The 15,396-nt window shown below is 43.1% G+C and overlaps 1 protein-coding gene across 2 annotated transcripts in view; it reads right to left on the bottom strand.

Annotated features, from left to right (window-relative positions):
* MAP3K5 (mitogen-activated protein kinase kinase kinase 5) overlaps positions 1 to 15,396 on the bottom strand; it is a 1,111,277-nt gene that overhangs the window by 836,305 nt on the left and 259,576 nt on the right. For both annotated transcript variants that reach the window (XM_078649188.1, XM_078649189.1), the window contains exon 3: positions 425 to 448. In XM_078649188.1, coding sequence (XP_078505314.1) covers positions 425 to 448 — 24 coding nt within the window. The remainder of the gene's footprint in view (positions 1 to 424; positions 449 to 15,396) is intronic.

The following is a 15,396-nucleotide window of genomic DNA, read 5'->3' as shown; positions in this document are numbered from 1 at the left end:
AAAGTTGGCTGTGGTAATTGTAGTGACACAATGTGTTTGGTGACGGCTTGAGAAAGCAGAGCTGAAAGGCCAGGCAATGCTTAATATAGTAAGTCATCAGACATTTCTTCATTTTCTTTGTGTGCCCTTCCCTGAGATCATATGCTTCGGGAACTTGACTTTGTAACCACAGTCTATGCGACTAGTTCGTTTTAAGTCTGATGCCCTCAAGTGAGTCTGGCACAGTGTCTTACATGGCACTTGAGAAGTCAGCTGCTTGGAGTCGAGCCAGTTTGAGCAGGAGAACAAGTAATGTAGTGACTTTCTCGTGTGAAACTACTCCATCGATGAGGACACGAGAAGGAACACAAACAAGGGACACAGAAAACGCGCCACAACTGAGAACACCTTAAGGAGCAAAATAAAAAGAAATAACTGTACTTACATTGTTCTTCTGGCAAATAATTTCCTGCAAAATAAAGAATACACGTTTCAGTAAATACATAATTTGGTGTGCACATCAAGTCTTTGATCAAATGTAAACGTTTTAAAACAGAACTCTTTATTCAAATTAAGAATTTCCAATGATTATAGCTTTACAAGTGGAGGAGATGTGTCCTGAGCTGCCGACCTTGGAACCTGAGATCCAGGTCGGAATGTTGGTCTCTTTGCAGCTAAACCCGGCATTGTGTGATTTTGGGTAGATCTCTTAATTTCCCTGTGTTTAGAAAAGTTAATGTGTGAAGTTTATTTGCATAATCTGATAATTCCCACTTGATGTACGCGTTCCGAGATAGTCACCGAGGTCCCGCATGTAATGTACAGCACTTCATTGCTTCCTAGCTAGATACTCAGAAACGTTAAAGTGCTGGAGAAATTGTTTTTTTCTGGGTTCTTTCGAACTACAGACTCTTAGTCTGGAATTAATGTATACATAGTTCTTTCTTGGCTTTCTTTGGAGGCAGACTCCATTTCAGTCCTATTGCTGAACTATACTTATTTCTGGCTGTTTGCTTTCTTTAAAGGTTGACCTTACCTTGATCCTCTCACATTATTTGAATAAAATTACTATTGAGCTATTGATTGATAACTGACCACTTTTGCCTTCCGTAATGATCTTTAATTTTGAACAAACTTATATGGACTCAGGATTCTGAGGACTCGGACCGTTCTAATCCTATGTATCGATCCTCTTAATTATTTTAATTAGAGTGCCATCAACTATATCATAGCTGTCAGCACGGTCTCATGCTAGACCACTATATTTCATACAGGGCTATGTGAAGCAATATTAAGATGCACTACCAGTATGCATCTGTTCTTGGCATATAGAGCTGCATAATCCTACATTTTGCAATAGATCGCCACCTGGTGTTGGGCTCGGATGATTGCAGGTTGTTGTCTTCTTGGAAGAAGTCTTTTGTAGTCACGAGATAGGTGACTCCTCCCTTGGACAATACTGCGCATGGTCATCGACTCCATCCTCAGATTGTTTTTCGCCATGATGGGAAATGATGGAGTTAGTAGAAGTAAAAGAGAAAGGATGTCCATGCGTGTACATCTAAGTAAGATGAGTACTGGAACGGATACAAGTCCCGGGGAGGCGGGAGGGCATGTAGGATTCTGCAGCTCTACATGCCAAGAACAGATGCATACTGGTAAGTAGCATTTTCCGTTCGAGGCATATGAGCTGCAGATCCTACATTTTGCAATGATTGTGCAGCAGTGTCTCCCTTAGCGGTGGTCGCTTGTATCCGTTGCAGCATACTGAAATAATGTTTTAAGAACAGCTTGGCCTACTGCAGCTTGCTGCTTGGCTTGCACATCAACACAATAGTGTTTAGTGGAGGTGTGTATTGTAGACCATGTGGCTGCCTTGCATATGTCCTCTAATGGTATGTTTCCTAAGAAAGCCATAAAGGCTCCTAGTTTGCGAGTGGAGTGTGCTCTAGGAGGAACTGTTAGTGTACGTTTAGCCTTGTGATAGCATATTTGAATACACTTTACAATCCATCTAGCAATACCTCCTTTAGAGATGGGATTGCCTTTGTGTGGGGGAGAGAAAGATACAAATAGTTGTTTTGTCTTTCCGAAGGATTTAGGTCCTGTCTGTGTAATATAGTAGAGCTCTTCTAACATCTAAGGTGTGTAAAGCTCTTTCTGCAACAGAGTCTGTTTTTTGAAAAAACACTGGTAACTCTACTGACTGGTTTAGGTGAAAAGGGGTAATCACTTTTGGCAGGAATTTTGGATTGGGTCTAAGAACCACTTTGTTAGGATGTATTTGACAAAATGGTTCTTCTATTGTGAATGCTTGGATTTCACCGACTCTTCTGAGAGAGGTAATGGCAACAAGGAAAGCAGTTTTCCATGTTAGGAATTGCAGTTCACATTTATGTAACGGCTCAAAAGGGGGTCCCATGAGTCTTGTAAGAACTACATTTAGGTTCCATACTGGAACAGGTGGTAACCTGGGTGGGATTATTCTTTTTAATCCTTCCATAAATGCTTTTATTGCAGGTACTCTAAATAGAGATAGATGCTGTCTATTTTGTAAATACGCTGCAATAGCTGCCAGATGTAGGCGTATGGAAGAGTAAGCCAAATTGGACCTTTGTAAATGTAGAAGGTAGCAAATAATATTTTGGATGGAAACATCCAAAGGATCAATGTGATTGTTGTTACAATATATTGCAAATCGTTTCCACTTAGCAGCATAGCATGCTCTGGTAGCGGGTCTTCTAGCTTCTTTAATTATATTCATACAGTCTGTTGGTAAGTTTAAGTAACCAAACTCTTGGACTTCAGGAGCCAGATCGCCAAATTCAGTTGGCTTGGTTCTGGGTGTCTTATTTCTCCATGGTTCTGTGTTAACAGGGATGGCGTGAGCCGTAATTTCTGATGTGGAACCAATGAGAGATCTAGTAGCGTGGTGAACCACGGCTGACGTGCCCATGTGGGGGCCACTAGTATTAGTTTGAGGGACTGTTGTCTGAGCTTGCGTACTACTAGTGGAATGAGTGGGAGAGGCGGAAAAGCGTACGCAAATCTGCCTGACCAGTTCATCCATATTGCATTCCCCTCCGACCATGGGTGTGGAAACCTGGCGGCGAAGGTTGGGCATTTTGAGTTCTTGTGGGTGGCAAACAGGTCTATTTGTGGATGCCCCCACATTTGGAAGAATGGTTTAAGTACTTGTGGGTGCAACTCCCATTCGTGAATCTGTTGTGATTGGCGACTTAACAGATCTGCTATCTGGTTGTGAATCCCTGGAAGGTGTTCTACTGTCAGATGTATGTTTTGAGGGATGGCCCATCTCCAAATGTTCTGTGCAAGTTGGGACAGTTGCAGAGAGTGTGTCCCCCCCTGTTTTTGTATATAATACATGGCTGTCATATTGTCCGTCCGGACTAGTACAGCTTTGTTTTGTATTTGTACTTGAAATGTTTGGAGTGCTAGGAAAATTGCTAGCAACTCCAAATGGTTGATGTGGAACTGTTTTTGTTGATTGTTCCATTGACCTTGTGTGGTATAATTCAGGAGATGGGCTCCCCATCCTGTGAGGGATGCATCTGTCGTGAGCACTATATGTGGAATTGGATCTAGGAACGGCAGTCCCTTTGTCAAATTTTTGGTGTTCCACCACTGCAGAGAGTGATATGTACGGCTGTCTACCAACACCAGGTCTGTGAGCTGACCTTGAGCCTGATTCCACTGTTGTGCTAGACATTCTTGTAGTGGGCGCATTTGCAGTCTTGCGTGGGGAACTGTGAAGATGCAAGACGCCATCATGCCTATCGATTTCATGAACACTGGCTTGGAGAGAGTGCTGGCATTGAAAAAGGGAGACTAAGTTCTGAATACTTTGAATCCTGGCTTGACTGGGATATGCTAGAGCTACAGATGTGTTTATAGTAGCTCCAAGATATTGATGAACGTGCAAAGGCTCTAGGTGCGACTTGGTGTAGTTTATCGTAAACCCTAAGTTGTGCAGTGTTTGAATTGTTTGTTTTGTGTGTTGTGCACACTGGTTGTACGATCTTGCTTAGACAGTCGTCTAAGTAGGGGAAGACATGTATTTGTTGTCTTCTGAGATGTGCTGCCACTACTGCTAAGCACTTTGTAAACACTTGTGGTGCTGTTGTAACCCCGAATGGAAGGACTTTGAACTGATAGTGTTGTCCTTGTATGACAAACCTTAAATACTTCCTGTGCGCAGGATGTATTGGAATGTGAAAGTAAGCGTCCTTTAGGTCTAGTGTGGACAGAAAATCTCCCTGTTGTAGTAATGGCAGTACCTGTTGTAAAGTGATCATGTGAAAATGATCCGATTGTATGTAGTGGTTGAGGGGCCTGAGGTCGAGAATTGGTCTTAAGGTCCCGTCCTTCTTTGGAATTAGGAAATACAGGGAGTAGATTCCTGTTCCTTGTTCTTCTAATGGAACTACTTGAATAGCATCGTTTTGTAGAAGTGCTAGAACTTCCTGTTGAAGCAGAGTTATGTGTTCTGCAGACATTGGACCCTGCCTTGGTGGTATGTTTGGGGGGGGTTGCTGTGAGTTCTAGGCAGTAGCCATGTTGGATAATTTGTCTTACCCACCTGTCTGTTGTGATAGAGTTCCAGACAGGTAGGAACTGTGAAAGTCTGCCCCCCACAGGAGTGGAATGCTGTAGGGGAGGCAGAGGGAAGTCACTGTTTAGGAGTGGAAGAGGAGCGGTTGTTGTTACTACCTCTACCTCTTCCCTTGTTGTTATTGCCTCTGTATCCTCCTCTAAAATATCCTCTATTAGAGGAGGTTTGCGTGTGTGTTTTAAAAGATGATGTGTCTGCGCCGGTTTGCTTGGAGCCTCCTCTATAAGAGGAGCGGCGAAAAGAACCTCTAGTTTGGGTGGATTGTAATGCCCCCATAGACTTAGCGGTGTCTGTGTCCTTCTTCATCTTTTCTAATGTATTATCTACCTTCGGCCCGAACAATTCGTTCTGATTAAAGGGCTGGTTTAGGATGGTAGTTTGTACCTCTGGTTTAAAACCCGAAATGCGTAACTATGCGTGACACCTGAGAATAACACTAGTGTTCACTGCTATGGATGCTGTGTCAGCTACATCTAGTGCACATTTAATTGAGGCATTTGAAATTAATTTGCCTTCTTATAAAAGTTCTGCTGCCAGATCCTTGTGTTGATCTGGTAGGTGTTCCATTAACTTTTCTAGTTGACCGTAATGAGCCCTGTTGTAGCGTGATAGTAAAGCCTGTGTGTTTGCTATGCGCCATATATTTGTTGCTTGAGCAGCAATTCGTTTCCCCGACGCATCAATAATTTTGGACTCTTTGTCAGGCGGGGGTGTGTCTCCAGAAGTCTGAGAATTAGCCCTCTTGCGTGCATTTGACACCACTACGGTAATGGCAGATGACCCTTAATGTATACTGGATCAGCTGGTGCTGGCCTATACTTTTTCTCTATTATAGGATTTAACACCCTACACCTTACTGGATCTTTAAAAATCTCTGGAGCATGTTTAATGACTCCTTTGATCATTGGTAATATTTGGGTAGACCTTTTTGACTGTTCGAAAGTGTCTAACAAGAAGTCCTCCTCAATGGCATCAGAGTGCATAGGAACCCCATGGTAAAGTGCAGCTCTGTTCGATAAATTATTAAAACCAATACTGTCCTCTGTAGGTGAAGGTTTTGTTGGGTAGTACTGAGGATCAGGGATGTCTGGTGCATTATTTGGTGCAAAATTATATGCATCATCATCCTTAGGGTATTCCGTGTTACCATCCTCATCTAAAGGGTATGTATGTGTCTCTGGAACATAATCCCCCCCCCCCCCCAAATCATACTCCTCATAAGTGTGGTGCGATGATGCAGGAGAGTGAATAGGAGAAGTTATAGGTTCCGCATGTGGAGTAATAGGAGAGGAAGAAGGTGAAGGAGAGGAAGGGTGCATTGGAGAAGTTGCACAGTCCTTTTTGGCTGGAACCGCAGGTGTAAGTGGTGTGTCTGCTGGTCTTTTCTTATGAGGGATTGCTTCCACATGTCCAGTTTTTGGATTAATATAGACCTTTTTCTGTCTAGGATCTGGTCTAAACAGTTCTTCCTCTTCTATAATCTTCTTCGGCGTCGATTTTTTTCGGAGCCGATAGATGTTGTTTAGTGCTTTTTGCCTTATGAGGAGTAGTTGAGTCTTCTGGCAATGTTTTCGGTGCCGAAGGTTGTTTAGCCTTTTCTGGGGTCTTCGGTACCGATACTAGAGGTTTCGGCGTGGAGACAGGTTTTGCTGTCCCCGTGGCGCCGGAAACTGGCTCCCTCTCTTTGTTTTTTGAACCGGAAGGTTTCGGAGTCGAAGCTTTCGGGTTTGGTACAGGTTTTGGCTTCGGCACCGATGGTACGGGTGCCGGAGTGTCTTTGGGCATCGAAGGGTGTTTTATCTTTGGTGCCGACGAGTCCTTCAGTGTCGAAGGATTTTTTGGTGCCAATGGAGGAGGTGCAACTGGCACATGGTGTTTCTTTGGTGCCGAGGCACCGGAAGGCGTATTCTCTTTCCTCGGAGCCGGGCCCGAAGGCGGGGCGTTAGAGGGTAAACGTTGGTCTCGACTGGGCCCCATGGGCGGAGTGCTGACCGCTGCCTTCCGTTTGGGTACTGTCGTGCAGGGGCAGATGTACTCACGGGTTGTCGAGATGGGATCGAATCGTCCGAATCCTCTGCTCCTGATATCTGGAGATCAGGCGAGTCCTCCTCTGCGCCGAGTGGAGCCTCGTCCTCGGAGATATCTTCGATTGGATATTCGTCCTCGGAGACGTCTTCTTCGACGATCTCCTCTTCAAAGATGGCCTCCGGTGCTGGTGCTGATCTCCTCATTTCGTGTCGACGGGCCCTCCGATCCCGAATGGTCTTTTTCGATCGGAAGGAGGCACAGGCTGTGCAGGTCGACTCGTTGTGTTCTGGCGAGAAACAGAGGTTACAAACCTCGTGATGGTCGCTATGAGGGAATTTTGCTCGACATACCGGGCATCTCTTGAATGGAGTTCTTTGCATGAGGCGTAGGCCGCACGGCGCCGATGGGCCCAACGGCCCGCGTCGACGCACCGGAATGTCGCTGGTGATGTCGAAAGTCTATTCGATGTCGAAAGAAGTTTGTTTGAAGTTTCTCGCTTCGAAAAAAGCAGAAAAAGTCTTTTTCTAGCCGGAGCGGAAAACTTTCATCCGAACCCAGTGGCGGAAAAAAACAATCTGAGGATGGAGTCGATGACCATGCGCAGTATTGTCCAAGGGAGGAGTCACCTATCTCGTGACTACAAAAGACTTCTTCCAAGAAGACAACAACCTGCAATCATCCGAGCCCAACACCAGGTGGCGATCTATTGCAAAATGTAGGATCTGCAGCTCATATGCCTCCAACACAAAGTTATTGATCACAAGGTGATAAATAATTTAAAAAGTAATGTAAACATCATAGGTAAAAACAAATTAAAAGATAATACAACACTCTATATTAAACATCCCAAATAATATTATACAACACACTCATCACCCTCTTTAAGAACTAGACGATACCGAAGTAGGCACTGATACATGCATATCTCTCGGACAAGGGCATTACAGACTTTATGGACTCACTAGAAGCGTGCAATAAGTGGCAACACCTCTACACTCACCCTAAATGGGAAAGGTGCACACTCACAGACATAGTAGGGGCTCCCAGTGCTCGTTCGAAACCTAGTGAGACAGTTAGTACCGCATTCCTGACGCTGTATATGGAACAAGAATGAGAATTGTATAGCCTGAATTGGTTAATAAATGTCTTATTTAAATTGAGTCCAGAAACATATATGGAAATGTAGTCACTAAAGCTTACATAATTTGAATCACAATGCCTATTTCTTTTTTAAATTGCTTAAAAAAAGAATGTTATGAAATTCACTTACATATGCTGTACTATCCCTTTTTTGCGACTGAATCCTGAAATGTTCTCTCACCCGGTTTCTTTCCCTTTCCTTATTTGATTTCATGGTACTAAAGATCTAGACCTTGAAATAGGTTCATTTTGGACAAAAAAAAAAACATACATGCCAAAAGTAATTTTTTTATTATTTTAGAGGACTCCCAATTTCTTTAGGTCAACAATCACTTTCCTGTATCTTTTTTTGCATTAAACAATCTTCCACTTTAATGCAAGTCAATAGCGAAAATAATTATCTGCAATTACCTTTGTAAATCTCCCTCTTTTCTGTTCCTAAATGTTGGCATTTACAAGCAAAAGTCTTTTTCGTAGCTCGTCCTTATGTAACTATTTCCAACATAATAATACGTTTACATGTATAGATAACAAATTACAAAGTGTGTTGGTACCTCGATTGCGATGCAACATAGGGTACATGGTGTAACAGCCCACCCTTCCTGGCTGATAGGGACTATGGTCTCTGGTTCTTAAGTGCGACATTTAGCCTAAAGTGCAAGGTAAGGTTGCACCCTTGAACTACATGGTCGCCCAGCCACAATCCATAGCCGCTACTAGCATTGGGCCATCACAATACTGGTTGAACTCTATAAGGTCTAGCCAAGGCAGAGTCTCCTCTCATGTTGTTTGCGGTGGTGCCGTTGCACCACACATGCCATGCAGAGTCACAGAGAATTGTAGGAACTGGGCAGGTGCCCGGGTGTGCATGGGTGGTTTGTGGAGGCGGAAATTCAGGGAAAACAAAGCTTTTCAGAATTTTCATGAGGCCTGAGCACACCCCATGACCAATGCTCTAACTGTTTGCTGTCCGCTGTGGACACAGAATGGCCCAGATCCAATATGAGCCCAGCCCAGGCAACTTGTGCAGTGATTATAGAGTAAAAAAATAAGCAAATACTGAGACCCAATAACAACACATTTAGACACAGAACAGCAGGGCCACGGAGAACCTTGGGGATGGTGCTAGGGGGCCAGGACAATTGTGCTTGAGCATAGGACCCCTAAACCCTCCTCCCCCACCACCTAAGCAACACCACTGGAACTGGCTCTGTGAGGAAGAAGCAAGGCACTGGGTTCTGTTCTGTGGCACTGGAAGTCAAAACTGTCAGTACTCCATTAGATAGAAGCAGTAGAAGGACCTGTTGAAACCAGTGTTGTACCTCTACTCCTGGATCACTGCAAACCAAGGTGACAGACTATGCTCTAGAACCACTGTGCTGTGAACGTGTCCCAGCTCGTATGTCTATGTCTGGGACTGGCAGGGGACAATGAGGTAGAGAAGAGAGCCACTTGCAAGAGCAGAGGGAGCACTGTACTCTGATTGGAAGGAGGTCCAAACACCTACAGAGCACAGGGAGCAGTGCCACAGAGGTGCAGTGCAGTCAGTATACATTCCATCCTTATTCCACATGTGCAGGACTGCTTCTCAGACGGGGCATACCATACCCACATGGGTGATGAAAGTTTTGGGGAAAAAAGTTAAACTAGTACAGGTGAATTATTTTCACGCATAACCTCAGGATCCAGAGAGGAAGTCCTGGAATATGCAAAATTGGCAAAATCAGATAGTAGAAGCCAAGATCATGGAGGCCCTAAAGGACTCCCAGAAAGCCTGTTGAGTATTGAGCTACAGAACTAGACAGACTGTGGATTAACGCCAGTACTGAAAGTACTGAAAAGATCATACAGGGAGAGCATTGAAACACAAAAGCGTTGACCAATCTGGAACCAACACCAGATTTGGACGAGGACTAGAAGCACTGTGACAAGTTTACGATTCCTGTAACAGCCTCTAGAATTCTCCTTAAGGCAAAAGTGAAAATTTGAAAATGAGACTATTGTAAAATGTGTAACTCTTAGGATACCTTTCAGTGAAAGGCTTAAAGAAAAAAGATTCAATACCTGCTCAACATGGACAGTGCACAGCCTCCACCTTTCAAAGATAGGAAGTGACAAAGTATAAACTCTCCCAGAAAGGACTAACATTGGGAACAGAACTGTGATTACGCTTAAGAGGAAACCAGAATGACAGCAGAATCTTCCTCTTTCGAGATGTGAGCTGTGATGCGGAGGAAGGAGCTCCAATGTGTACATAAACTGTTGCACAGGTGTAGAGAGGCAGCTTGGGAACTTGCCAAACCGCACAATTGAACAATGCTAAGATGGATGTTTCATCACGAGGACACATCTCACATTTTTCTGTAAAATGTACAGAGAAGCAAATCACAAGGGTGCGGAGTGTTGACTTGGTCAAGGGGCTGAAATATTCAAGCGAACCTGTGGGCTTCGCTTCCAACCATGCATCACATGCCAGGATTGGGAATAAAATAGTAGACCTAGTCATGTATTTCTTTGTTTCAGCCCTGTTTGAAACACATACATCATCATAAGCATCCCATTACTCTTCTCTACCTCTCTGGAAGGTATAAGTGTAAAGTGGATAAAACATGCATATTTGAATTGATTACAATAGGAACTGCAATATTACTGAGACTTTGCCTTCAAATTTGGAAACAGTTTTGCTTCTGAATCTTCTGTATGTTAGTAAAAGTCTCTCTTTGCCAGGGATGTGACTAACAGAGAAAAATACATATTGCGAATGGTAGAAGGCGGCCATTTTAATCTTAGTACGGACCTCAGGGACCTGAGCCTTTAATAGATGACAATAGAATAGGCCTAGAACAACTGTTTCAATCATCTCCGGACATCGGATGGTTGGGAGCATCTGACGCAGTGGCCGCCGTTCCAACCGGTCGTAGCAACACAAGGATACTGGCGAAAATCTCACCCGGCATTTTAACCTCAAGATGGCGCCTGAGAAGGAACGGACCTGCTTTTTTAATGATTGCGAAGCAGATCCATGGGAACTTTTACTGAACTACCTACCCCCTACCCCTCCCCGCACTACTCCTCTCCACTTTCCTGCTACTGACCTCTGCCCTCACCTGTCCTGGCCCTTAGTCCCCACCCTGTTTATCTGTGAATTTTCCCTCGTCATTTGAGATCTAGCTATTTCGTCTGATGCCCGATGGAGCTACCTGGTTTTAGCTATAGGCGAGACAGGTCGGAGATTCCCTCCTTGGACGTTACCTACCCAGTCGGTCTTTAGCCAGACTTCCTTTTGTCTCTCCTGTCGTCTCTTCCCACATCCTCCCTCTATTTATTTCTCTCCTTCTCTCCTCTCTCAATGTATTGAGGCTGAACTATTTTGTCTGATGCCCGATGGAGCTACCTGGTTTAGCTATAGGGGAGATGGGCTGTGGACTCCCTCCTTGGTCGTCACCTACCCAGTCGGCCTTTAGACAGACTTCATTTTGTCTCTCGTTGTTGTCTCTTCCCCTATCCTCCCTCTCTCACCTTCCCTGCCCCCTCCCATCTACACTCCATTTATTTTGCCCTCCATGTTCTTTAAATGTTTTTCCCATTGAGATCTAGCTATATGGCCAATGCCCGGTGGAGCTACCTGCTAACTACAGAGGAGATGGATTTTGGGACTTCCCCCTCGAGCGTCACCTACCCAGCAGGACTTTGGGCAGACTTTCCTTCGTCTTTCTGGCGTATCTCCCTCCTACCCCTTTACCCTTACCCCCTTCCCCTCTACACTTCAATTATCTCGTCTTCTATGCTCTTGTAATTGTTTGTCTAGCAACTGATGTAAATTGGAACTGATGTAATCTTGTAATTTTGTAGAACCTCATGTAAAGGGCACTGATACCTCCGGGTCTAGCCAGCGCTATATAAAACTCTTAAAATAAAATAAATACTACTCCTGAAATAGTCAATTGATTTTGGTACCTGGAGGAAAGGGCTTGGGACTAGACAGGCTCACAACCTTAAATTCCTTATAATATATGGGAGCTAGAAATCTCCCTATTATATATTGTATTTCATAGTCTAATTATACGTACGTTCTGAAGTTGCAACACGCATGTAATAAGAAAATTATGCACCTAGCCGCTTGTAATAAGCCATTACAAGTGAATTGCAACGTCGCAGTGCTTAAGGAGCACGGCAACCTTCACTTCGCTTCAACAAAGCTGGTGCACGTGAGCCCAAACACTGTTGTGTGTAGCCACAGTTTTTAAACTAAACTGTCACTTCCCAGAGACAGTGCTTAGGGCAGCGTTCCAACTTCTCTCGTTGTCTCTGGGAAGGAATGCTGGTTGTCTAAGGCTGCCTACAGGAATGTGCGGAGCTGCTTCATCTAAGAAAGAAAAAAAGATTTATTTCACATGCTAGGGCTTAAGGAACTTGTTTGCTTGCTCCTCTACTTTTTACCCGTTAAAGTAATACGTTTTGTTTTTGGACAGACTAGCGCTACTAATTCCTGTAGGCTGCCTCAGCATAACTACTAAGAAACCCCACATCATGTGCCTTACCATTAGCAATGCCTGCCTTTGTAGTCTGCAGCAGACTGCCTTCTGGGACATGAAGTTCTGTTTCAAAACTGATGATTATATAGGCTATAATGTCAGGACCACAAGTCTGTCACAAAACACATGGCCACCGGTTGGCCACTTAATGTGTTTTCAGAGCAGAGCCACACTATATGGGATAAAATACTCTCTCTTACTATACATATTGATATTGCAAGTGCCCTCGGAGTTCTGTGACTAATAAAGACATTCAGCCTGCAGCCTCATGCCTCTTCACTGAACTCTTGAGTGACTTGCAATTTTCTTATGTTGTACAAAGGGGGATATTTTAGACCATATTTGTTCTGTGATGTGATGCAACTATCTGTAAAATGTACTTGAATACCATCTTTTACTAAATAGTCGCAACTGCCTGATGCGACTTAAAGTAAAAAAAATATACATTTTCTAAATAGGTATTCTTGAATCAAGGGCTCATTGAAATAAATAGGTCTATTATGCCTAAATATGTCACAAAAATATACCATGTAAGGGATAAAGAAAGTCAGTCATGCAAATAGTTACCCATGGGAAACTCCCTTTTTGATGTCTTTGAATAACAGGAAAGGAAATGAGACCTAGTCATATCAGCACAAAAAGGCATGTTCGTGAAATAACATTTATTTCCGAAGTACTTCTGCAAATGTAAGTAAATGTTATCACAAAACAAATTTAAAAAATATAAACATCTCAGAGTTTCTTCTGTGAAAACAACTAACTTTTGCGGCTAAATACTACGAAGAGGAAGTCATTGTTTTCAAAGCATAGCATGTTTTCGTATGCAACTTTATTTTTCGCTACATTTTCCTCAATGTAGAGTTTTGCACTGGATGCAGAGCTTGGGTTCACCTTGTTCTCTATGCACCAAACATTCTTAGAACCAGCTGCTGTTCCACCTACATCTTCAAGCATTAAGCTGAAACTAAAAAACAAGACAGGAGTAAGCTTCTTTTACTGTTTCAGACCAACAAGTCCTAAAAATGTACTGCCACATGAGTTAACCAAGCTCACAATTGCTGGACACACTAGAAGGGTGTTGGATGGGTCCTTTACAAATGAAGCAGCATGCAGAAGGTGCTTGCTGTAGAATCCTTTATTCCTTACAGCACACAGCACATCTCGGATACATCGGTCAGCTCCGGTGGTCAGCGCAAACTGGCGGACCCCAAACACTCGGCCGGAATGTGCTTAATGACAAAATTAAACTCGAACATTCTAGAGAGTGGCCTCGTCGTGATCACTTTTTGACAACAAAAACACAAGGGGCTTATGATCGGTGATTAAAAAAATGTTCTGCCCCATAAAAAGTTTTCAAAGTGTTTGGTGGCCCACACGCAGGCTAAAGCCATCCTTTCAATGGTACTGAAGTGGCGTTCAGTCTGGGAAAGAGATCTGGAGGCAAAACCCATAGTGCGTTCCGCACCTTCCACTAACTGTGTGAGAATAGCACCTAATCCAACCCCATTGGCATCAACTGTGACAATGGCTTGCACATCATCTCTGAAAGGGTGTACAGCGGGAGCTTTCACTATCAGGTTGTTTAGATTATTGAAAGCTGAAGACTTAGCCTCCTCTCACACAAATTGTTCACCCTTCCTGAGGAGTTTCCTAAAGAGTTCGGTTTGGAAGGAAAAGCTGTCAATGAATCGTGAATAGTATTCACATAACCAGAGAAAAGACCGTAACTGGTCTTTATTCTCAGGAGAAGGACTGTCAAAAATTGCCTTCACAAGGTCAGACTTAGGCTTCATGCCATACTCAGAGATGTGATGGCCTAAGTAGTCAATATTGCTAACTAAGAATTTGACCTTTTCTTTTTTAACTGTAAAGCCATTAGATTCCAGATTTTGAAGTACATCACTCAAAATTTTAAGATGCTCTTCAGAATTTTTTGAAAATATAAGGATATTGTCCTGATAGGCAAGAATATTTTTACATCCCCAAATAATTCAAACATTAATTTCTGAAAAACAGATGCAGCCGATGCCAGGCCGAAAGGCATTCTTAAAAACCTGAAGGGGCCAAAAAGAGTGATAAAGGCGGTGAGGGAGTGCGAGTCTTCAGACAGCTCCACTTTATGATAGGAACATTTAAAATCCAGACAGGAGCAAACCTTGGCACCTCCCAGATGAGCTAACATTGCTTGGATTTTAGGCAAGGCCAAGCAATCAATTAAAATGTTCTTGTTCAGAGATCTTAAGTCAATACAAAGTCTGATGTCTTTAGTGCCTTTCTTCTTCGCGGCGACAATCGGAGAAATCCACTACGATGAATCAATAGGTTCAATGAATTTTTCAGAGCATAAAATTCTGAAAATGCTGCTTCAATTGGTCTCTGATGCATAGTGGGATATTCCTAATTTTGTGGATAATGGGTACAGCATTCTTTTTTAAGACCATTTTGTGCTCAAAACCATGCACCAGACCTAATTTGTTGTCAAATAAAGCACGGTGCTTAAGTAACAATTGTTCCAAAGCACGACTGACTTCTGGTATGTCCACTAATGAAATGGGACAAGAAGTGCCTGGTTTTAACACCATCCCAAATTTACCTTGGTCTTTCCACCCTAGGATGTTAATCCTTTCTTTGCTCGATACATTTTTGTAAAAATTGTTCTGTCTTCAAATTTAATATTATTGAGAATAGAAAACAGCTTGTCAATGTTGTGACCTCCAAAGGCGATAGTGTGAATATCTGGTGGTAATAATTGGAACGAGTTCCAATGATTATAAAATAACTCATCAGTAACAAAGGTGACAGAGGAGCCTGAGTCTACAATCACCTGAATCTCCACATCACCAATAGCGACATTGCATAGAGGGCCATCATCCTTTATATCAGTCAATAGAAAGCACAATATTTTAAAACTTTTGACAGTGGAAATGTTAATATCAGGAGAATCTTCCATACTTTTAAGGGTGGCAATCTTGCGAGGATTCCTGCACATATTATAGAAATTACCATTTATTTGCATTTAGTGCATGGTTTGCCCAGAGCTGGACAGTTTTTTTTGCATTGGCTACATGTATGTAAGAGTCA

This window comes from Lissotriton helveticus, chromosome 6 (genome assembly GCF_964261635.1).
Source record: "Lissotriton helveticus chromosome 6, aLisHel1.1, whole genome shotgun sequence".
Lineage (NCBI taxonomy): Eukaryota > Metazoa > Chordata > Amphibia > Caudata > Salamandridae > Lissotriton > Lissotriton helveticus.
The sequence above is the reverse complement of the archived record's forward strand: the minus strand, read 5'-3'. Positions and strand labels throughout refer to the sequence as shown.